This window comes from Dermochelys coriacea, chromosome 3, assembly GCF_009764565.3.
Source record: "Dermochelys coriacea isolate rDerCor1 chromosome 3, rDerCor1.pri.v4, whole genome shotgun sequence".
Taxonomy (NCBI): domain Eukaryota; kingdom Metazoa; phylum Chordata; order Testudines; family Dermochelyidae; genus Dermochelys; species Dermochelys coriacea.
This window is the reverse complement of record NC_050070.1, coordinates 159,110,927-159,134,999: the sequence shown is the minus strand read 5'-3', so window position 1 is coordinate 159,134,999 and position 24,073 is coordinate 159,110,927. Positions and strand designations below refer to the sequence as shown.

Below are 24,073 nucleotides of genomic sequence, written 5' to 3'. Positions count from 1 at the left end.
GAGGCTTCTGCCTGCAGTTATTCCCTCTGCTTCCCATGACCAGGGTAAAAGAATAGCAAGTGATAACATGCAATCAGACTCTCTCTTTTACAGTATGAATAGAAGAAACTGGGCCTGGAGGAGAAGGGTCAGAGAACCTCTTCTAGTATTTCTTCCATTCTTTCCCAGAAGGGCAATGTCATCTTGCAAAAGAATCACTTCTATCAGTGTCTATTTCAGTCTCCATGGCCTGGTAAGATTTGAATGTCACCTTATTACCAGCCCCTTGGAGTGGATGCATTCCATCCTTCCTTCCAGGCACATGGAGGAAAAACTTCCCCTTGCATTAATGCTTTAACTAAAGCCAGTGGTGCAGTTCTACTGTGTCTGGATGGTACTGGGTGCTGAAAGGGAATTACTTTCCAGCAGGATCAAATGGAGTAGGGTCAACACGGAAACTGAACAGCTGTCAGCTCGTTGGTCTGCTCAGGATGGGAAAAGGCAGTGGGTGGATGTGTATTTTAGACTTTTAATACACTCAGCTGACAAACGGAATTTGGCATATCTGCTAGTACTTCACAGGCACTAAACAAAGAATTCGTAAGCATGAAGATGGAATATGCCCCGTCCCTCAGTTTTGCACTTATCCAGCCTTCTGTAATCTGGTAAGTGTACGAAGTTGACCTCTCCTGCAGACTATAAAAAAGTGTGTAGGAGTTTAATTCCTATTTGTGTCTAATTTAACCTTTTTTCCAAGCTCATGGACAAAATATGGAAATTGCTTCACGTGGAAGTTACAGCCTGCTTGATTTAAAAAAAAACCTGATAAACCAGTGAGTTTAGAGGACATACTAGAAAAGTGTAAATCTTATTGATTCTGTTGTCTACTGGCCAGTGCAGTAATCTTCCTGTACACAGGCAACAGTGATTAGCCCCTGCACACTGATATAAACAAAAAGACTGGCTTTTACTCTAGTTCTGTAGCATGCAGTACTTTTTCTTTTATCACTGATGGCAGCAGCCCTATGTGCAGAACAGATATTCCTACTATAGTCGTCTGTACCCCTTATCTCTAAATCTCTCTTCTCAACTCTCTGAATTCACTATAGGTTGCTATGCTTGTAGTTTGCTGAAGTGTCAGTTGTAGGTGGTAGTGTGTGGAGAGAGGGAGAATTTTTAATTACTGAAGGCTTTAAAGCTCATGAAAGTCGAGACCTAGCTCTTCTAATATCTGAGGAAGTGAAATATTTAGATGTTAAAGGCTTATATTAGCATTAAGAAGTATAAAAAGCTCACAAGGAATTAGGACCAGGTGACCTTGTAGAGGAGAAGGTTTAAAGCACCATTCAAGCAATACAGTGAGAGCTAATGCATTCAGATTATGTGAATTGGCTCAAAAGTCAACATCGTTATAGGTGATTTTTTAACATATTGGTTGGTAGCATTCAGAAGGGAGAGTTTGATCAGATTCTTGTACTTGTGACTGTAATTAGGGACCCATTGTCTAGTACTACATGTAATGCTGGAGGTGCTTGCGTCTAGCTTAGAGCAAAGGCAGTGTCTCCTGTGGGATACCTGGGCTAGGACAAGGTCAGTAGGTAGGTTAGAGAATGCAGGATTCACTGTAAGAATAAATTCCCGTAGAAGGTAAAGCCTGGCTTTGTTGGAGCCCTGATGATCAGAGCTCAGGCTCTAGCCCTCTTGGCCTCATTCGCTACTCAAGTCCCACAGCAGCATCATGGGATTATATATCTTGACTGTTGTAACAAAATGCCCTGGAAAACCCTCTTGACATAAGGGTAGTGTTCATGCCTGACTTCAACCCCCGGCCAGAAGAAAGTCCAGGCTATTTTATACTGATCTGGAATTTGTATTGGTGCCTCTCACTGTAGTTTAGCTAGCAAAGGTGCTCAAAATATAGGAATTAGGTCAAGGATGTGAAAGTGTCTGCTCTTGAGCAGATAGTTTGCAATCTCTGAGATCCTCTTCTCTAGGAAACAGCACCTCTGTTTCTTTGCTATAAACTTGAGATTATCTTTCCTCCTAAAGACAGCTTTCAGGGAGAAGAGTGGAGGCCAAACCACAAAGGACAGGCTGGACTTCAGGTGCCACCCTTTCAGTCAAGGCTGATCTGTTCACAGATGCCACAGCCACCATCAGCTCAAGCCAGGACATGGGTGTTGAAAAGTACGGGTTCCCTAGTGCTGAAGAGCCAAGCAGCAACTATGAAGGCCAAGCACAATGATGCTGCTCTTTTTGCTTTTTCCCTTGAATCCCTAGGACCCTCAGCTGTGGGGGAGGGGAGTAAAGCTCTGAGCCTTGTGCCAGGGCATTGAGAAAAGAGGCTCTTTCAGACAGAGTGCCATTAGCCAAGAGTGAAGACTAGAGAGAATATATGTGAAGCTAGGCCTACAGGATCAAACACAGGTTATGGAATATCCCACTGGCCACAATTGTTCTGATTAGAGTAGAACTTGACTGAAATTCAATAAAGACAAGTACAAAGTACTAGACTTAGGAAGGAAAAATTAAATGCATCACTACAGAATGGGAAATAACTGACTTGCTGGTGATACTGCTGAAAGGATTGGGGATGATTAAAGTAGATAAATTGCACAGGATTCAATGTGATGCAGATGTGCAAAAGGCAAATGTTCTAGAGTGTATTCTTAGGTGAGACAATTACCTCCCAAGTCTTACATACAACATTCCTATTTGGCACTGGTGAGGCCTTAGCTGATGGATTGCATCTAGTTCTGGGGGCCATACTTAAGGAAAGATGTGGACAAATTGGAGTGAGGCTAGAAAGGAGCAACAAAAATGATAAGGTTTATTAAGACTAACCTATGAGGAAAGGTTAAACTTGGGCATGTTTAGGCTTGAAGTCTTACCTCCCTGCTCTTTTCTCAACTATGTTAAGGACTGTTATAAAGAGGACAGTGATCAACTGTTCTCCATGTCCACTGAAAATAGGACAGGAAGTAATGGGCTTAATTTTCAGCAAGGGAGACTTAGAACATTTTTCTTAAGCTAACGTAATTACACAGGTGGTTGTGGAATCCCCATTCCAAAGCTTAACTACCTTTAGAAGCTTATCATTGGAGGTTAAGAACAGGTTGGACAAACACCTGTCAGGTTTACTTGGTCATGCCTCAGAACAGAGTCATGGACTTGATGAATTCCTTAGGTCCTTTTCAGCCCTGCTTTGGCCATGTCAGTAATGAACTGTGCCCAGGTGGTCATTTCTGGGAGAGACCTAGTAGCTGCAGGTTTACTTAACCCATCTCAGGACTTCACTGGGGGACATTGATCAGCATTCATATTGTGCTCCCTGTCAGTACTCACCCCAGGCTAGGAAAGCTAATCAATGGACCAATTCAGTGATGAATCCTGGTCGTTTGCCGAGTGAGGCTACTGTCAAGATAGGAATACAAGTGTTCAGTCACCAACCTCCACTAGGAACAGATTAGAGCCAACAGGCTCTTGGTGTTGTGCCCTTAGGCCAATCCCCAGAGTCCAGCATCTTCACCACATTAACTGCATGAGGATATGGAGTTCAGCATCCTTGAGAAAATCCCCCCACTGACAGAACTGGTAGGCTGCATGCCAAATTTGCAGCTTTGTTTGAGATTAAGATCTAGAGGGGGAAATGCCCCTATCATAGATGCAGGTCAGAAAAATAGAACCCTATATCCCTGTTTCCAGGAGCCTGCCAGTTGCCCTACTGAGACTGTTCAGGACATCTCACTGAAAAGCAAGGAAGTTAGTAACTGATAACTGATGAAAACAGGTTTAATTACAGTGGAACAGACTGAACTAATCAAAAAGCTCAGAGGAGCTGTACCTGATGCCATTCAATACACTGAAGTGCAAGGTGGCCAAAGTTCAACAGAACTCAACTCTAGCAGTGAGGATGAATGTCTAAAGAGAGCTTCATCTGTGTATGTCAATATCACTTAGTAATGGGCATGGTTATACTCAACAAGAATACAAAATTCATTCCCTCTTCCAAAATCTTAACAGAGGGAGGGGAGGGGAAAAAACACAAAACATTGATCTTTCTAACAGTTCCCTGTTTTTATTGCAATACATCAAAGTAGGTTAATATTAAGTGTTACCAACATAAAATATTGGTGTCAAGTCATTTATTACATTGTTGACTGTTCCACCTTAAATATTTCTGTGCAAAAGAATCTACATCGTTCTGTAGCAGAGAATCTCTTACAATGTCCCCTACCACAGTGAGGGCATAAAACAGTGAGAAGAGGCAAAAAGCAGTCTTTTCCCCACACGCACACTTGTCAGTTTTTCTACTCTAACACAAAAAGTGATCACACCTATGCCATGCAAACCTGTACAATAATATTACCATGAAAAAACCTCAAAAATATTTTTTTTAAAAATAAATGATATGAAACTGTCATACATAAAAAAGCCAGTATAATTGCTCTGAAATACCAGGAGTGGTTTTGTGTGAGGATTTCTTCCCCATGAATGAAGTTGGTCTCTCTCTCTTTTTTTTTTTTAAACTGTGGCTGGAAAGAAACAAGCTGTGGCACTGCCTCACTGCACAACAAGGTCTTGGAGATCTGCAGCAGATTGACTCTTTAGGGACTTTTTTCTCAAATAGGATTTGAGTACACAAGTCCATTTCATCTTCTAGAGCTACACTGGTGCCTACAGCCTTCGGGTGAGATTCAGGTCAGCACAGAGCATCTGTACCAGGCTTCTGTGTAGCAGGCCTGCACAAAGTCTACATACTACTTAGGGGTCCATAAGCCCTTTACACAAGGGTGAACTACTTTCAAATTTTTGAACATGGTTGAAACAAAAAAAAGCTTCCAACAACCTAGAAACATCTGGAATTTTAAGAACTCTTGTTATGATTTACCATTCAGTGGCTGGGCCTGCTCTCTTTTCAGTCTAACCCATCCAAGCTCCTTGATGTACAAAACTTGTATTATTAGGGTGCACTCATTTGTCAGAAATTCTTCTGACTGCAGCGTATCATTCTGAAAGTCTGACAGTTCTAGGATGAATGTTTTGCTTAAGCCCAAGGTTGTAGTTTTAGTTAACTACATCCAGCAAATACATTATCTGTGCTTTTGTATGCAGAGAACACTGCATCTCTCTGCTATGTTGTTTCATAAACCATACATCAGCATGCAACACGTGTTTGTAATTTTATCAGAATCAAGATTATTGCTCTTAACAGCACAAGTCAGAACTGCAAAACTGTTGAATAATAAAAATCCACATTTATAACAAACAAGCCAGCCCCTAAGAGGCAGCTTTTCTCTCCATCTCAGTCTAAGTGATAGAACTGTATTTTAAAACTAGCAAATACAATGGGTTTAGATGCGGTATGTGAAATGGACGAAGTGCTAAAGCTTGGTTTGGGAATTATGAAATGTGGGAAGTAAGTGTGATTTTTGGGGGTGGGGGTGGGGGGGAGCTTAAATTGATTTCCTGCACCTTTTTTCATTCTGGAAGCTATGGTCCTCAGGGACATGCTTAAATCTATTTGGAGCCTTTCAGTGACTGAAGCAAAGGCATTTGCTTAAGCGGAGTATGTCCGGTAAGTGAAGAATGTTTTCAGTCTTAGCCCAAAAAAAAAAAAAAAATTGATAGTGTATGCAGAACATAAGCTAATATATTAGTCAAAATTCAATTGGAGATTATACATTGCCTGGATAAATGCAACCATATATAACTGGAAACTTTAAACAATGCCTAGTAGCAAACACCAAACCTTACAAGCCAACTGCCTCTGAGATCTCAGACAAGAGTCTTACAGTTCAAATGACCAAGGTATTTTTCTTATCCCAATGAGAATTTAAAAAGCACACCTGCAACAGCCATGTTTTGTAACAAATGTTCATAACAAAAATTTCAAGTGGCCTACACTTACATGGACCTGTCAGAACCGATTCCTTATATAACTATAATTCCTAGAATGCTTTTTCCTTTCAAAAATGAATGTGGACAATTGCTGTTTCTCCCTCTTTTAAACAGGCATGATTTGTGTAAAATGTACAGTACCAGATCAAATACGGTTATTTTAAAAAGGACACTGCCAAGGGCTAGAGGCCAACATAGGTACTGTATTCAACAGGATAGGTCTCACCTTCTGGAATTCAGCTCTGTAAAGTGACAAATCTATGCTCCATCTGAAAATGTACATTTAAAACAGGTTCATATTCACCTTAAGAGGAGAGTAAGCAAATGTACTGGTTTGTTTAGGGTTAGTTTAAAAGTAAGCTGTATCTTGGTTCTTTGGTTCCAGTTTCAAATGGAGCAGAGATGAAGCAAAAGGAATACACAGTTTGATTCCAGATAAACTGACCCTCCCATGTGGGATTATCACACAGGTTTTTGCTAACAGCCTCAAATCTTCCCTTTAACAGGTTAACATCAAAATATGATTAACATTTAAATACAACATACAGTAAACACAAAACTAGTCTGCAACACTTTGAAACGTGTGTGGCCCTGGTGGGCTACACCAGGAGGAGGCGGCGGCGGCAACTGTAGGAAGAGAAGCCTTTGGTGCACATGGAACAATATACAACCTTTAAGAAAAAGGTGACACTGGACTTTAATTAATGCCAGTCCCTCTGATATTTCTATTTGCGTCTCCTGCAAAGACATGAAAAGCTACCATCCTGGGAAGGGACTCGGTGTTTGCCTGTTTGGTATAAATTTTACTACTAAATGCCAAGTTTATTTATGACAATGAAACACATGGCACCAACATACCACCAAACAGGACAGGCAGGATTTTGACATGATACTTTATAGAAATTTTTGTAATCTCCCTCCTCCTTGTCCCAAAAAAACAACCAAGCAACCAACCTTTGAATGACAGGTTTATGTGTGGACAATCCACTCAATGCAGAATTAAGCACAGAACTAGCACCTAGGAGACCCAGCATGGTTACAAAGTGAAGGCAATGACTTTGTCTTTCTTGTTGTGTTTTGGCTGTGCCTGTAAATTAACCTAATTCGTCTGCACCCTGCTTGAACTTACCCATAAATTCCTTCAGTGAATGGAACCTGGAAAATTCCCACTCATTTCAGCATCTATTAATGTGAATGAAACATGTTACACAGCTGACTGTAAGCACTTGGAATGGTTTGATAGAAGCCATAAAAAAATTCCAAATCATAGGAAAACCAGTTTTCTAAATACAAAAAGCCTTTTATATGCTTGAGCGGCGTGGTGGCGTAAAGCTAGCAATGATCCCACTGAGAAGAGAAGCTCACACTGGAAAAGGGAATGGATGATCTTCCTGCTTGACATTGGTTTGCTTTTTATCTTGCTTCCTCTTTATTCCCTTGATTTAAATGTCAGGCTCTTTGCTGAAAGACAGACCTGCATCTTCTGCTGAGCCTGTCCTCTGGTGGTGTGGTCCTTCTGCCTGCAACCTGCATTGCTATTGGACTCAAACAGCAGAGTATTGTATAGAAAAAAATTGAAACCACAGCCCAAAAATGGTGGGGGATGGAAATGATTAACCTCATCAGCATGGCAGCTATGGGCTACCAGGTGTCTTAAACTGCTACAGCATGAACAGTATTAGGTCAGCATCTTCAAGGTTCTTTGCAATGCTACAGCAACAACATATTCCACAGAGGCTCTTTTCAGGCTAACAGGACTCACATTTGACTGATGTGGATTGTATGCTAACGTTTGATGATCAATGTAACAGCTTTCTGGTTAACATATGGCCGAGGAGGCTCGCAAGACCATTTCCTTCATTAAACCAGGTCAGGCACTGACCTTCTTGAGAAATGGTAACCCCTACGATTTCTTCTGCACTGTTCCATTATTGCCGTAGGGTGTATACTGTATCCAGCAGAGATCCATGAGTGCCAAGGGTGTCAAGCTGCACAACTAGTGCCGGCCCCACTGGAAACCATGGTGACAACATGGCTGAATGTTGCTCTTTGTTGTAGATGGGAGAGTGGTTCACTTTCAAATCAACGTTATTCTTGTGGATGACAGGCAGGGTCATCTTCAAAATGAGGATTACAACTTTAATTCTGCTACTGACAAGAGGAATAAAGGTCACTGAACACACTGTGGGGGATTTCTCCTAAAACAATGCAGTCTCACCCAAAGGGAACATTCCGCTCCTGCATACATATAGGCCAGGCTTCCAATGTGTGTTTCTTAGCATGAAAACGGGAACACCATAAATCTTTTTAAATTAAAGGTTCTCTTAAATAGGCATCCATCTTCTTCTGCATACACGATGCTGCTTTTTCTCCTTTGAATATATACATACGTATTTAAACTCTGTACTGTAGTAAAATATGCATCGTTTTAATAAGGATTTGCTGGCGACAATCAGATTGACATTCAAACATGGTGGCTAGCTGAAAGCTTTCATGTGCCTCTGACAGACTGGTTGCTCCCCACCAGAAGTGGGGTCCCTGTGCTACTCTTGTACAAGATAATTAGTTCTTGTATGGAAACAATCCATCTGATTTATTCTTTTAATTGATATTGTTCTAGTCTATTTAAGCTACTTTTTTTTTCCCCCAAGTTGAGGTGGGGTAAATATATTTATATCAGAAGCAGCTGTAGCCACATGAAATGAAACCAGTACTAATACAAATCTACTGCATCTGCTGTTGACCAACACCCTAGGTTTGCTTGTTTGCCGCTGCTAAAACTGGGGAGGCCGAGGCAGTGCTGAATAGTACTAGAGAAGGCAAATCTTTTATCTTCTTCCCTCCCTTCCCCTCACATCATTTTCAGAGGGAGTGGGCAGGGTGATGAAAGTGAGAACTGGGTTGAGTGAAGGGGGAGCCAGAGGGATAATAAGCCGCAGTGATGTTGGATCTGAATGCTGAAGCAGTTCATGAGTCCCAACTCACGTGGTCAGAGCTCTCCAGGGAGAGACTCTTGGTCTTGTGAGGAGAAACTGGGCTGGGAGGACTACTTAGGTTGGAACTGTTAGAAGCTGTAGAATGCCTTGGAGAATCAGAATCCTGCAGCCCAAAAAATGCAGAAGAATATCAATAAGCAATAACACAACAAGAGTAAATCAGTCAGACCGAAAGGGACATACATTTGACCAGCAGCTGGGTGGAGCTAAAGGTCTGCATATATTTCCCCCCTAAGTTTTCTGTCCAATAACACTCTTTGCTCAATATTTGCTTTTTTGTGCATTCGAGCAAGTTGTCTAAAGCCCAGTTCACACAAGGCTTAAGTAATGATGGTACACAGAAGAAGCATCTGCCCTTGTTACTGACAAATGATGGGTATATCACCTCAGTGAGGTTTGCAACACTGGGTTGCTTCTGGACCTCTAGCTGCTCTTGGACTCCCATATAGCAGTGGTGGCTGGAGACATTTTGTTTGGGTTTGGTTAAGTCTCCTTTCTGATGTGGACCGTGCCACAGTTATCTGTCCCTCTGTAACTTTCAGAATGAATACTGATGCAAAGCACTCTACATGGACTACCCTTGAGATCATGTCAAAGCTTCAGTTAGTGTAGAATGCACCTGCCCACTCTGCAGTCACAGCTGGCACTTAGTTCACTTTCATCTACAACTGTAAGTGTTGATTTTGATCTATAAAAGCCCTGGCAGCCTCAAAGCCCCCATCTCTCCCTACATAACAATGCAGAGGGTGAGATTGACTGGGGCAGTTTTGCAGCCCTCTTCTGTTTGAACCAGCAGGAGCATGTTGTTCCTTGTGAAGGGCTCCTGACACTGGAATGTTCTCTCTCTGTTAGTCTGACCTTTACGCTCATCTGTTTAGTCAGGGTTCTGCCTGAGGAGCATGGGGGGGGGGGGTTGCAGTGAGGTGGTAACTTGGAGAGGTTGCATTCCTACGTGCACCTGGAGATGTAATGAAAGGCGTGTTTTATAAATGGTGTAACGGATGAAACAATTAACTTCTCTTATCTCCCTTTCAATATTTTGGTGGAATGCAGATAAAACCTGTCTGAAGAGAAAAGATTATTTTACATATTAACTGATTAGTTCTGTGTTCACTGAATACCTAGAATTAATGTGTCTTTTTTATGACTCATCTGCTTATGGCCTAAAGCTTTCTTGCTACCAAAAGACAAAAGGAGTACTGTCTTTTAGCTACAAAAGGTCAGTATCAAGTTTGTGCAGTTACTTTATCAAGCTACTGCATTCATGAGCCTTATTGATTCCAGGGTACTGAGTATACCACCTCAATGCATTTTCTACACATCTGTCCCGATGTTTAAAGCTGACATAGTCTGACCAAAATCCTGTCAACAAGTCTCAAAAGATAAATGATAGAACATTTTATTTTGAACAATGATTTCTAAGCTTCCTAGGGCCAAATCCTGCTCTGTTGCAGCAATGTTATTCCAGATTTACACCAGCAAAACTGAGATTAGAATTTGGGCCCTATCAGTATCCAGAGTTTGCAGTTTTCTTCCCTTTGCTTTTGTTACTCACCTCTCGTTCATAGTCCCTTGTCGGCACCTCATTGCCTTGGTCTAAACCACCAGAGGACAGTGAACCATCTGATGGTGATGCCATAGGCTGACGCTTGGCTCCATAGCTCCCGCCTGAAAATTCCCGCCGCAAAGCACTGCCGTTCTGTGCAGACGATCCTAAAAGGTGTGTGTGAATAAAACTGCATCATGGATGTGCGTGCAAGACACTAAGAAGTTGGCTAGCTGTTACTTTTAGTTTTGTTTTCCTACAGAACCTCCCTTTACATAATCTTACTTCCCTGTTTTCCAAGTACTCTGGATTAGATGGTGGATACGCTCATGCACTGGAACCCTGCAATATCTAGGCAGGATGGAGGGAGTAAAATTTAACCCTTCTATGTCAGCAGCCAGATTTCCAGTGGTGTTACATACACAGAAGGCTCCAAGTGGTTAACTCTAACAACAAAGTTTAAAAAAAACCCAAAACATTGGGGTGAATGGACGATTTGCCTCTGACTTCAATGGGGGCAGGATGAAGCCCTTAAGTAACGGTCAAGAAGTCATAGTATTGAGGAATACAGTACTAATTCTGATATTGTTATAATACCATCAAGATATATATGTTTTAAGACAGCAAACACCACGTGGGATTTTCAGAAATTCTCAGCATTAGTCCAGTTGGTAAAACACTCCCGTTGGCTTCTTTGGGAACAGAGCTGGGCCACTGCTGAGCAACTCTGAAAATCCTGCTCAACGAGCACAGCTGTAATGTTCCTGCATGGGGCAGTGTTAAGTTATAACGTTTCTGCACAGGGCTTGTGGCAAGCCAGAGACACTCACTTGCTGCCAACCCGCTACTGGCGCTCATCGATCGCCCTGGTTCTGTGCGGGATTTTGTGATAGATGGGATACTGACAGAGGCACTGAACATGGTCCGACTTTCCTGAGGCCGAAGGTTCTGCAGTGCAGGGAGACACAAAGAGAGAAAGGTTTGTGTTCATTAATTCATTTACTGCTGAGTCAGCAGTGGATGCTATAGGGAGGAGGTACCAAGTTAAACAAAAAAAAAAAACCCAAATGCCCTCACCTTCCCAGAGCTAATTTTCTGGGTGACAGGTCAGCAAATTTGCAGGATACTATTTTGCACTTAAGGGCAGAGACTGGAAGAACACACAGCATGAAAGTGAAGTTTTGAATTACATGGACATATGCAGACAGCTGAAAGAACATTCTAATAGAATCAGAATTTTCTTGCTGATGTTGACAAGGAGCCTGACAACTGGTATCAATTTACATAATATAGTCAGTTAAAAAAAAGATGCTTAATGTAATGCATTGTTTCTAGCTATATCTTTCCAAGTAGTATTTCATTGAAATGTATCTCTTTGATGCCATAATTCGTGGCTTGTATATATTTTGTATGACACTGTTATCTAATCAGCCCCTGATGCCTACAGTGTATTTCTTGCAGTTATATAGACGTATTAGGCCAAACTCTGCTTTCAATTATGCTCAAGTAACTCTGCCAGTTAGAGTGGAGTTACTCCAGAAATTCATGGGAATAGTTGAGCAAACTTTGGCCTTCAGTTTTCAGATTATATTGCACAGACAAGAATATTTTAGTGTGAACGCTAATCAGATGCTTTTGGTTTTCTAAGAGTATTTTCATTTATTGTCATCCTAAATTAGGGCTCACTCTACTGTTTCCAATGTGATTGCCTGTCTCCGGAGCTTTAGCTAAACATAAGCATGTGCTTATCTTGCTCCTCAGATGGTTTGTATATAGAACTCATTAGCATTAATGGGAATTAGGTATATCAAACCTCTTCACACAGAGGTGGAAACACAGCCCCTTTGTAAAAAAAAAAAAAAAAAAAAACAGACGCAAACAATTTATAGCACTGAGCAGTTTATAGCACTCATTCCATTTTGTCTTTAAAATGGACCCTCTCCTTATACTTTTTTTTTTAATCACTAATACCCATGAAATCTTCATTATACTAAGATAACGCAGTTAAGTATGAAAGAAAATTCACAACTGCAGCTGCCTTCTGAAGCAAGAATGTTACTGAAACTTAAAAATGCAATAAAAAGGTTGGAACTGGCTCTGCCCAACCCTCCTATGGGTATTTTCTCCGAGAGAATCAGACATGTAGCCATCAGTTAGCAAAATATCCTGCAGCACAAAAAATAAGAAGCTCAGCCAGACTCGCACCACGTTTATGGCAGGGAAAAGCCCTAACCCAGACATTCCATCGCTGTCATTCCATTTTCAGGGGCGTTTTTGCACACTTTGCAGCCCTTCCCCTTGTGCACATCATGTTCCCAATACGTAACCCTTTTATTATTAGATTTTAAAACCATTTCTCTCACCTATACTATATTTATTTCTACCTTTACTACATAAGAGACACCTGAGCTGCAAGGGATCTCAAATTTACCTTTAGGAAGAAGAGATGAGGAAGAATTACACTGCCACTTTTAGCCCCCACAGTGAGAGAGGTTAAAAAGATCTGAACACACATCTAGTGCCACACCATTTTATTAATCAATACTTTTTTTTTCTTTTATAGAAGAATCATATTAAGTTATGGTTTCTTATTGTCTAATAGCATGTCAATAATAATACAGGCATATCAAGTCAGTATGTAAAGTCAGTGTACAGGGGAAAATGTGAGCTTGAACTATTTCATGCAGTGTGCATCATATCACACTTTGTAGCTCTCATTAGTTGATAAATAGGTGTATAAAACATCTCCATATCTATACACTTATTCTCCTCCAATAGATGGTAAGAATATGTACAATAATTTAAAGTAACTATCGATTTCTCTAGGTAGGTTACAGCTAAAAGAGGGTTTCCAGATAAGGAATGGATTAAAGTTAGCAGTGCAATTAGAACATGTAAAGTGCTAAGAATTGTTTGTTACTGCCATTGTTTCTAATAAAAGGAATACTTGTGGCACCTTAGAGACTAACAAATTTATTAGAGCATAAGCTTTCGTGAGCTACAGCTCACTTCATCGGATGCATTTGGTGGAAAAGTTTTCCACCAAATGCATCCGATGAAGTGAGCTGTAGCTCACAAAAACTTATGCTCTAATAAATTTGTTAGTCTCTAAGGTGCCACAAGTACTCCTTTTCTTTTTGCGAATACAGACTAACACGGCTGCTACTCTGAAACCTGTCATTGTTTCTAATGCTACACTTACAATCAATCCTTCTGAGTTAATAAGAGATGCCCCCTCCTCATTCTTACATGTGGAGAGAACAATTCATTTTTAATCTGTAATAAGCAAACAAGAAGTGTGAATTTCTTTCCAGGATCTCTCTGTTACCACCATAAGAAAATCTGAGACGCTAGGGGTGGAAAAGCCCTATTGATTATCCAGTTTGTCTCCCTGCCAATGTTGGATTGTTCCCAACAGTACTTTAGCAAATACTTGCAGGTTTTAAAATGTGCCTTTCAAATAATTCCCAAGAATATATTGTCCTGCATTGTTTGTACACTTTTTTCAGAAAGCAGTGAACAAATGAAATATATTTGACAACAATCTTATCTCACTTATCACAGAACATTAAATGGAGTATCCAGTGCTTGTTCTTGTGCCATCCAGCACATGGTAGGCAATTTTGATATAGTTTACAACAACATGAGCATATGGATAGAACAGCAACAGTTAAGACTGCACAGAATGATAAGGTATTAAGCACTCAAGGGTGTTTGGCTATTGAGGTATTCTGAGACACACTAGGGAAAACCAAATACAGCACCCTGAGTTGTTATATATTGTGATTAATACATTGGAAATGCAAAAAGGGGCTTTTATGCTTGTCAGATGGTTCTTCAAAGAGAATTGGTAAGTTTAATGATAAGGTGGCTACCCTCAACGGAAACTAAGCAACATCAATCAACAAAGGGGATGGGGTTGGGAACAAAATTTTGGTTCTTGGAAAGAATACATTAATTTTAAAGAGATCAGCTGTGACACATTAAACCATTAAAGATGGCAGGCACAAAATTTGAGCACCATTGTTTTCTCTTATATCTGTTTGGAAAGTCCATGTAATCCTTATAAATGTTTATCCTTTCAGAGCAAATGTTCCACTCTTCTTTCTTCTAAAAAAAATCAATGCCAGTAAAGAACAGAAACAACGGTAACAAAACAGCATCTGAAAGCAGTGGTTATAAAACAGTAAAGAGCAACAAGTTAAAAGTCATTAAGAAAAAATAACCTTGAGACAACCATTTAAACACACAGAGATCAAACAATTCAAATCCCAGCATATAAAATCCATCACTAGCACTGAACCAAGCAAAAATAAACAAACGAACAGTGAATAGACGATAAGCCTTTGAAGAGGCAATAATTGCAGTGGAGACCTGCTTGCAGAGCAGTCTGAGTTAATTGTAGTGATGGAAGGTGAAAGTCCCTTAGTTCAGTGCATCAGAATGCAGATCATGATCTCAGCCAGATAATGAAACAGACGTGAGGAGGGTTGCTACTCTGCACATATACAATGGTTGGTAGATCTGTGTAATGGTGGATCTACTGGCATTGCTCCTGCTCCTCTACCATGTTGCCCCTGATCTACCCCCAAACCATACCTCCATGTAGCCTTCCTTAATTCACCTCTTTACGCAATGAAACTACATCAGTCCTGCTGCACATTGGCCTTCCAGAGACATGGGTGAAATTTGTCTCTATAGGAGATTTCCATTGTATTTTCTAAGCAGCCTCCTATTGGGATTTATATTTATCTATCACTAAACAAACCTTGTTTTACTGTTTCCCACTGTACAAGGTTATTTAGATCATATAAAATCACAAAGCAATATGAGAGCTCATATGCATTACAGACACATTTTTTGAACTCAGATTGTTGAATCCATCCTATTCAGGTTCTTATAGTGTGCCCATTGCTTTGGTATTGGAGCAAATCCCAAGTTCCAAGAAGAGTACTAGTGTCCTTAAGCTAAGTGGAAAAAAACCCAAACATCCCCTGGTTTACACAGTACCGTTTCTCTCCTCCAGCCACAGAGAAGATGCATTCCTTCAGACAAGCCAAGCGTCTTCTGCTGTAAGGAGCTCGAGCTGAGCCCCACACAGAGGGCTCCTGAGTCACTGGTGTCACTCCAGTTTTACACTAGTGTAACATCACTGAATTCAGTGTAACTGCAATGTTAGTACTGCGGGTACTCTATTTTTACCAGGATTTTACACAGCAAGGGCCCAATCAAGCAGCCCTCAGTGATTTCAGTGCGGTCACTCACAAGAGTAAGGAAGCGATGTAGGATTGGGTCCTGACGTGAATCACTTACTGAAATACACCTGCATGTTTTAAATATAGAAAATAATGGGTGCACCAAGGGGGATAGTCATTGATGCAAAGTGGGACTTCAGTGGGGCGTAAGCCGTGGGTTGGCCTTTGCATAAACCATGAATTTCAATCCTACTTAATAAGGATTTTTGCATTAAGTTGGGTATTCTTCTCATATATTCCACACAACTCTCCACCCAGAAAAAGCCACAAGTTTAAACAGATTGAACAAACCAGATGCAGATGACCACATATAGACCATCTTCTCTAAAATGCTGTTACTTCATTTTTGCTTATTTTGTGGTTGTGATGGCCAGGACTTTTCTGACAGTGACAACTAACCATGTATTCAGTCCTCGGGATTTAATTGTGCATGGCTGGCCTCTTCTGATTCCCCCAAATTTTCCTGTTGACAGCATGAACTCTGAATTGCAGTTTCCTCCCCTTTTATGTGAAAAGGGTAACTTTCTCTGAGGGGTCCAAATTCTTGCAAGTATTGTACATAGGCACAGACCTGAAAACCCTATCCAGCAACAGCAATCTGTAGTGGATTCTGGTTTAGGTTACCCAAACCTGCAGAAACACTGCTGTATAAGCCCTCTGCAAAAGAAGCAGTGAAAGGGCATTCCAAGCAGTCAAGCTTTTGCATATAGGTGCATAAAGGGCCTGAATCCAAAGCACACTGCAGTCAACAGGAGTCTTTTCTTGGAGTTCAGTGAGCTCTGAATAAGACCCACACAACCCTGATCAAGCAATGGCATCTATGTACAATCTCCCTTGCAGATTATTTCTGGTCCTACTGGAGATAATCTGGCAGGGCAGTGTATGGCAGAACTGTAGGCCAGAACACAGTGCACGGTAACAATATGTTATGCAATGTATGTTTGTGAGCATTTTATTATTATTCATTATTTGTATTACTGTAGAGCCCAGGATTCCCAGTGATGGACCATGGACCTCTCAGTACTAGGCGCTATGCAAACATAGTACAAAGTGGCTGTCCCTGCCCTAAAAATTTTACCATCCAAGTCAAAGTGTCTATTCATCGCCTCTTGTCCTACCTTAGTCTCTGCTTAAATATAGTTAAAGGATTTTCTTTCTCCATAATGAAGCTCAGACTATTTTTGTTTTTTTCCTTAGTCACTCCCTTTGTCTATCATCCTGTTATAGGTTTGTCTAATTTAGGCTGTAAACTCTTCAGGGCACAAAATGAGCCTCTCTTTTAACTCTTGTAAAGGACCATACAAAGTTCTTGCACTACAGAAAAGTTTATTTTTAATAAACAGCTCAAAAGTTTGGCTCAACATAGGTATATCCTGAGCCCTTTTCCAGCCCAAACCTATCAAGAATACAGAATATCTTTCCATTGCTGACAGCTAGAGGATGAACACTGTGGAATATAAAGCTCCATAATTTAATCTTCCACACCCTTTTTAGTAATTTAAAATGGAACATTATTTTCCTAGGAAAAAGGGTCAGTCCAATAATTTTGCTCCTTAATTTTTTAAGCTATGAAAAATTGTTTCTTCATATATCACCAACAGTGTAAAACATCAGGATGGAATGAGAATACAGAACAGCCAGGGGAGGGTTAAGAGGTGAAAGAAACCATTCACAAAGTTTTGTTTTTCCCATGTTATTAGCTAGGCAAAAGGAAAACCACACAGTGTTAGTACAGTGAACACCCAACTCAGCCGTTCATACCCTCAGAGTCACAAAGGCTGGTGTACCAGGGACAGAGCGCAGAGATGGGGAGTATGCAGGGTTTATGGAATCATAAAAGAGGAATTTTTCAGCTGAATTAACAGTCATGTGATAGATGTGCTTGAAGTTGCTCGGAGAGGAGATCAGACTGAAGTGATGATGAGGGGATGGATATGGAAAACATGGCTATCAAAGACAACAGAGAGAAAAAGATTATGAGGAACGGTTTCACTAGTTATACAGGAGGCGAAATGACTAGCAAACACCATCTGCAGGGATAAGCATAATTTGAAAGACTGGATCAAATTCACTGCAAGTATCCTGCTTGCAAGAAAATAGGCAGATCCTTAGATTACCCTACCAATCCCCTTATCAACTTCTTTACATTGTATCCCATGTCCCTGTGACCCTGGCTACTGCCATAAACTTAAAACAAATCAAACTTATAACTCATTGGGAATGGATTCTAATATTTATTATTATTATTAAATACTTCAAACAGCACCATAGATGTGCCTGGTGCTTTACAGACAAAGGAAAAGCATCAGATCCCTGCCTTGAGGAGCTTACAATCTAAGTTAGACATAACACAAACAAGGGAAGGTGAACAAAGATGAGATGGTAAGGGAGGGAAGATTGGGGGGCATGACAGTGAAAAAGCATAGGACCTGCTTCTTATTATGCAGACATTTTGAGGATTTTATTTAAAAAAAACCCCAAAAGTCAACATAAGGATATATTATATTTATAGTTTCAGGGAACAAAGGGTGTCAGCAGGGCAAGAGTGGAGGTGAGCATGGGAAGGCAAACTGGTTAGTTTCAGGCTAGTGGGGTGAAATTTACCCTGTGTAGGAGGACAGGGAAAGACCTATCCATCAGCAAAGACCAAAATAAGACCTATGGGACTTTAGGCCTTGTACTGTCTCTCTATGCAGCAGTGAATTACACCCTTAGTGCCTGAGGCAGAAAGACACTCAAAAATGCAAGTATTTTTATAGGTGAACTCAGCATTGTTGGGTGCTGTGCTCCCAAAATGTAAAATATAGACAAAGGAAAAAAGTGAATTAAATCTGCAAATTAGACAAAACCAATTTATATTTAGTCTCCAAAGAATGTGCTGACACAGGTGCTTTTGTGATTCAAAGACATCTACATCCAGGAGACTTATTTGAATATTTTTAAGTCTCATTTTCCCTCCATCTACAGAATCATTCCATATGTGAATATTCAGGAGGTCATTCTGCTTTGGGCTGGAATGGCCAATGGCAAACTAGACCAGTTTTTCCTAATCTCCTTTCTCCTTCCCTTGTCCAACTGATCTCACCAACTTTTGAAAAAAAAGAATCTGAGCAACGTTAGGACTTTAAAAACAAAATATGGTGCAAGATAGCTGCAAATCAATCAGCTGACTTGTCTGCTAAACCTAAGGCAGTTATTTTAACCAAGGAATTTATAGAAGTTCAGCGAAACAAAGTGACAGCCCAATATATATTATCTCCAGTCTCAAACAGTAGTTATTACTGTTCTCTACTGTTCCCTCAATCTGAGCTGGTAAGATCCCAACAATTTGCTTTTTTACATATTTGTGTTGTGAAGCATTGCACGTCAATAAAGCATCTATTACTGATTTACAGCATTTGGTGTATAATGTATACTAATTGCTGTTATTATGGGTAGCAGAATCTAGGATATCAGTACTATCATCAATGTAAGGGAAGCCACTTTTCTGATAATGGTCTCAAGTGGAAAGCAGAGATTGCTGAGCCATCTGTACAAAATAGTGTGCTTGCTGCAGAATGAAGCTATGTTTTAAAAAGCCAATAAGGGAAAAAAATCCTAACACTACAAGCTTGGAAGCAGACAGCAGGCCCCCAGCAGACCATAAAAATGTTTAGCCAGCATGCATTAATGTGGCAATGCCAGGATACAGCAGCACTTTTGGAAACCAATCCTCCGTCCAAGGATCACAGTACGTCTTCAAATGTAGGGTTCCCACTGGCTTTACGTAATACTAAAAGTACATAATAATAATTACTCCGAATGCCTCTGCATGTAAAATTCTACGAGTTTCAGTAAATCTGGTTGGTTACTGAATATAATGATTTATGCATCGTTAAGTCAGATTTAAGTATAATGAATACAAGTTCAAATATGATGGCTGTCAAGAATAATCCTGTAAGGAAAATATCAGGCATGCAGAGTATGAATGTAAAATCAGTCCTGCATATCCGATGGACACAGGTAGTTGGTATGTGCTGCAGTAAGTGTAATTCCAGAATTCGGATCTTCACTACAAGGGAGCATCCATGATAAAGTGGCTTCAAGAGTCAAGAGGGCAGAAGGGAGACCAGAAAATGTACTGAATTGCCAGGACAAAAGTTCACGTGTTTTTAATTGGTGACAGGCTGGTAGGGGAAAAAAGTGTAAATACATAAGTCTGGGGATACTAACAGGAATGATTCTAAATCACACAAATCAAGACAGTGATCCAGAATTAGGTGTATATAATATATATAATTACAGCTCTATTAGTAGCAGATAAGAACTTTTGTTCTTTTAAGAAAGTGAACCCACTTACCACAAAGAGACTCAAACTAACCATTAAAATATTATGAAAGTATAGTTGTTAGAAACTTTACAGTTTTCATTGCCTTTTGTATTTTCACCATGACGGCCACAATCCTACACCGAGCTCTGAGCAGACAGAGCCTACTTGGATCCCCACTGGGTATGTCTACACTACAGCTGGCAGAGAATCTTCCAGCTTGGGCAGACAGACTCATACTAAAAATAGAAGTGTGGATGTTCTGGCTTAGGCTGGAGCTCAGGCTCTGAAGCCTAGAGGACTAGGTGGGCCAGAGAGTCTAAGTTTCTGCTCAAGCCAGAATGTCCACACTGCTAATTTTAAAATGCTAGTGCAGGCCCTGTAGTGCGAGTCTGTTGACCCATGCCAGGAGACTTGCTCCCAGCTGCAGTGTAGACATAGCCCCATTGATCTCAATGGGGCTATGTGCAGATGCATGGGTAAATCCACAGCGAGTACAGCATAGGATTGTGTTAAAAGGCAGCAATTTACTCCAATCACATCCAATAGTTTGACTTACTCCTTAAACAGACAACTTTTCAAAAACAGATGTCTGAACTGTGCTCACAAAGTACATATAAGCACCCACAAACCTGCAAACTGCACACAGAAAGCAATGACATCTTTATGAGCATATTGTTACACGCATAGGCAAATTCAAAAATACATGGTGTGCATTTCCACGTCCATGTGCTGACATCTATTTTGGAGAATATGTCCCATAGTTTGGAACAGCTAAAAACTCTCAATTTTACTAATTATTTTATAACTTAAAGATTTTGAAATTGAAATCTTAAAATTTTAATTCATTTTTAAATTAGTGCTGTACAAGACCTATTTACAGACAGTCCCTGGTCAGAGAGTTTATACTCCAAAAGGAACACACAGATAAAACACTGAGAAGAGGGATTAGCATACAAAACTAAGCCTGTTTTCTCCCCGGCCCTCAATTTTTTAAAAGTGCATTTTAGTGCTTGTGAAAAAATGGGTACAGCATGGGCATAGACAGTACAAGATTTCCTCACACACTGCCCTGCCAATGTACCTCAACCTGGATCTGGAGGATCAACTCTAGGAGTTTAAGCTCTATAGTTCAGTCAGTCTTCGGCCTTGACACTGAGAATTTCAGTTAGTGCAAACCGTGATAGTGGATGTGTTTGTTGTAGGGACAGTTCTCCACTAGAAACTCAACCCATTTGACAATGGTCACCAAGAAGATGATAGACAACAGTTATTTTACATTACTACCATCTTGAGCTAGATACAAACTGTAGACCCAGAGATAAAAGTCTCCATATTTCACAATCAAACCCCTCTCATCTAATCCTGTGATTAAATATCTATCCTGCGTCAGGTTCTACTGGCAAGGACCCTACTGTTTGTGCAGCATCCCACTGACTTCAATGAAATCTCAGACTGGGTATATGGGTCCAGCTAGCAGATCCTCATGCAAGACTGGGGGTAGCTAAGGATTCACTCACATGAATAGGGTGGAAAATTAAGCCCTCTTTTTCTTTGTATTTTCAGCTTTTTTTTTTTAACATTTTTGCATTATAACATTTAAAGGACACATTGTTTAAATATAAAGCTATACAAATTCAATGCTTTGACTTTTCTCAAATAAAAAGAAAAATTAGAGCTGATAAAAATAGTCTGACAAATGCATTTTAGCTGTGAAATGATTAACCTGCACATTTTGCACTCCCAAGTGGTAGAAATCTTGAAATGTAAAAAGTATTGAGCTTGTCCCTGTCTAGTTCTGCTTTAAAAAGGAGTTCAAAAAATAAAATGTTCCAGTCTTTTCCATATTTCATGGAAATAATTTTCATGAACACTATTTTCTAAGGCAGAAAATGCAATCTGAGCACCATGAATATAAAAATCCCAAATCAGAATTATTACACACTCAGACATACACTCCTATTTAAATTTTCATAACAAGCTACGAGCTTGTGAAATAATTTCAAAGGCATTTCCTTTCCTTCAAAGTGGAACTATCATACAGGAAAAGCATAGAGATGTATCAGACTAACATGCTAAGTCTCTTCACCTTTTTTTTTTATTTTTGTACCTTGTGTTCTAGTTCTGAGAAGTATTTTGTGTTTAGATAATGGCTTGCCCACTCCCAGCCTATCTTCTATTCCCAACTGATCCTTGAGTGAAGACATTATAAATTGTATTTGATTTCCAACATCACATTCAGTTGTATGGTAACAGAGTGTAATGCCAGAAATATGGTATTTGGACTTCAAAGCAGCATGGGGAAACAGCTGCCTGGAGAAGAATCCTTATCCAGGTACAAATTCTGAAATTATGCAACGGGAGCGCAGAGAATTACTGTCTAGATTTAAATTGCTCTAAGTACAGATGTCCCCTTTTCCTTTTTGCTTCAGTGTGAACAAAATAGACTAATAAAAGGTCTGTCTAATCTGGTACAGTGTCTCTCTCAAGAGGAAGCTGTAAAAGAACCCCATGTAGTGCAATAACATTTCTTAGAGGAAATTTTCTTCCTGACCCCAGGTGATTAATATGGTGATTGACATAACTCTTGTAATTTTTATCCTAAGTCGTGTAGCACTGCAGGCACAACTGTAATAACAAATGTGAAATCCAGTCTAACTTCAGTAATATATCCTAAAATTGAGGTCCATATGTTAACCTATAGCAGTGAGTTCTTAAGGCTAACTTCAGTACTAAACTATAGTAGTGAAGAAGTCCTACACTGTATATAAATGTAATGTCCTTTAATCCATTCTAAGTGAAAAGTGGAAATCACATATTTTCTCCAAAATTTCATATTCCCTGGTGAGAATTAGAAAACTAATCCTAACTCTAAATGTGATCATTTAATTAAAATAAAGCCTGTTTAATCAGAATGAGTTTAGAGCAAAAAGTCTTTTAGAACTGGGGACATTGAGGAAAAACAATGGCACTTCCAAAATGTTAACACCGGATGAATGTATTTTTATAAACTAGCTCAGAAAGGGACACTTCACACTTCCACTCAGTTCAGTTTTGCTACTAGGAATAGGGCTAGGTCAATAGTCTTTGCAGCTATTGGCTCCCTTTCACTGAGGGTGACTAACAGTATTGCTTTTTGACCCACCTCCAGGAGAAGCAGATATTCGTTCCTCTAGAAAAGTCATGCTTTTTTTCAAGTTCCAGCTGAAAGTGGAAAAGTCAAAAGAAACGTTCTCCCATGTATAGCTTTAACCCTAAACCCTTGACCTCCATAAATTATTATCTTCTTTTAAAATAACTGAAGTTGGGATCCAAAACTAGCCCTTTTCCAGCAGTTCTTTATTAGTAAGATAAACGCTGGCTGTTTGCCAAGTTCCCTTAGATCTGCCTCAGGCACTTCACTATCTGGTTTGTTCTTATTTGACTAATAATTACCTTTTTGTTGTTTATTGCCTATTCTCACTATTAATGCTGTCAATACCAGGATTCTCAGAGTGTTCCATTACTGGTTAGAGAGCCTTCATTCTCTGCATTTCTACTTTCCTCAGCCGATGACCAGATACTGCCAAAATAGTTAATGTTCAATAGGCAGGGCTTTATGGTAATGTGCAATGTAAAAGTACCATCAGCTGCAAAACTGAGGTAAAACGAACATTCTGAGGTCAGAAATTATGCCCCAAACCCTAAGTAGTGCAATACCATTGCACACATCCTTTTTCTGCCTTACCACCATCTTCTCCACTTTTTCTCAAGGACCATTAACAGTTGCAAACATTTTCTGCTGCCTTAGGCCCATAAACTTTAGTTAAGAGTCATGATCATTTAGTTTAGAGCGACGATCATGCCCATTGTATTTATGATATATGCCTACAAGTTACATGAACAAAAACTTATTCAGGCCACAGCCCCTCAGAACTCATTCACTTCAGTGGGTGTTTAATTATTTAAAAAAAAAAAAGTAGTTTTCACACAAGCAGTTCTGTTTCAATGATGCCAGCAGACACAGCAGCCTGGTTAGAAAGAGTGGAAAATGGAAACTTCAGCATGGATGAAACCTGGGCCTAGACACAATAGAACTGATATGGTTCCA

The 24,073-nt window shown here is 40.0% G+C and overlaps 1 protein-coding gene across 1 annotated transcript in view; it reads right to left on the bottom strand.

Moving 5' to 3' along the window:
- Positions 1-4,037: 4,037 nt before the first annotated feature.
- The window catches only part of CDC42BPA (CDC42 binding protein kinase alpha), a 328,701-nt gene continuing 308,665 nt past the window's right edge, over positions 4,038-24,073 (bottom strand). Inside the window, 3 exon segments of the mRNA XM_043511659.1 lie at positions 4,038-8,979; positions 10,432-10,589; positions 11,253-11,370. Of these exon segments, the coding sequence (XP_043367594.1) occupies positions 8,848-8,979; positions 10,432-10,589; positions 11,253-11,370 (408 nt within the window). The 3' untranslated portion in view covers positions 4,038-8,847.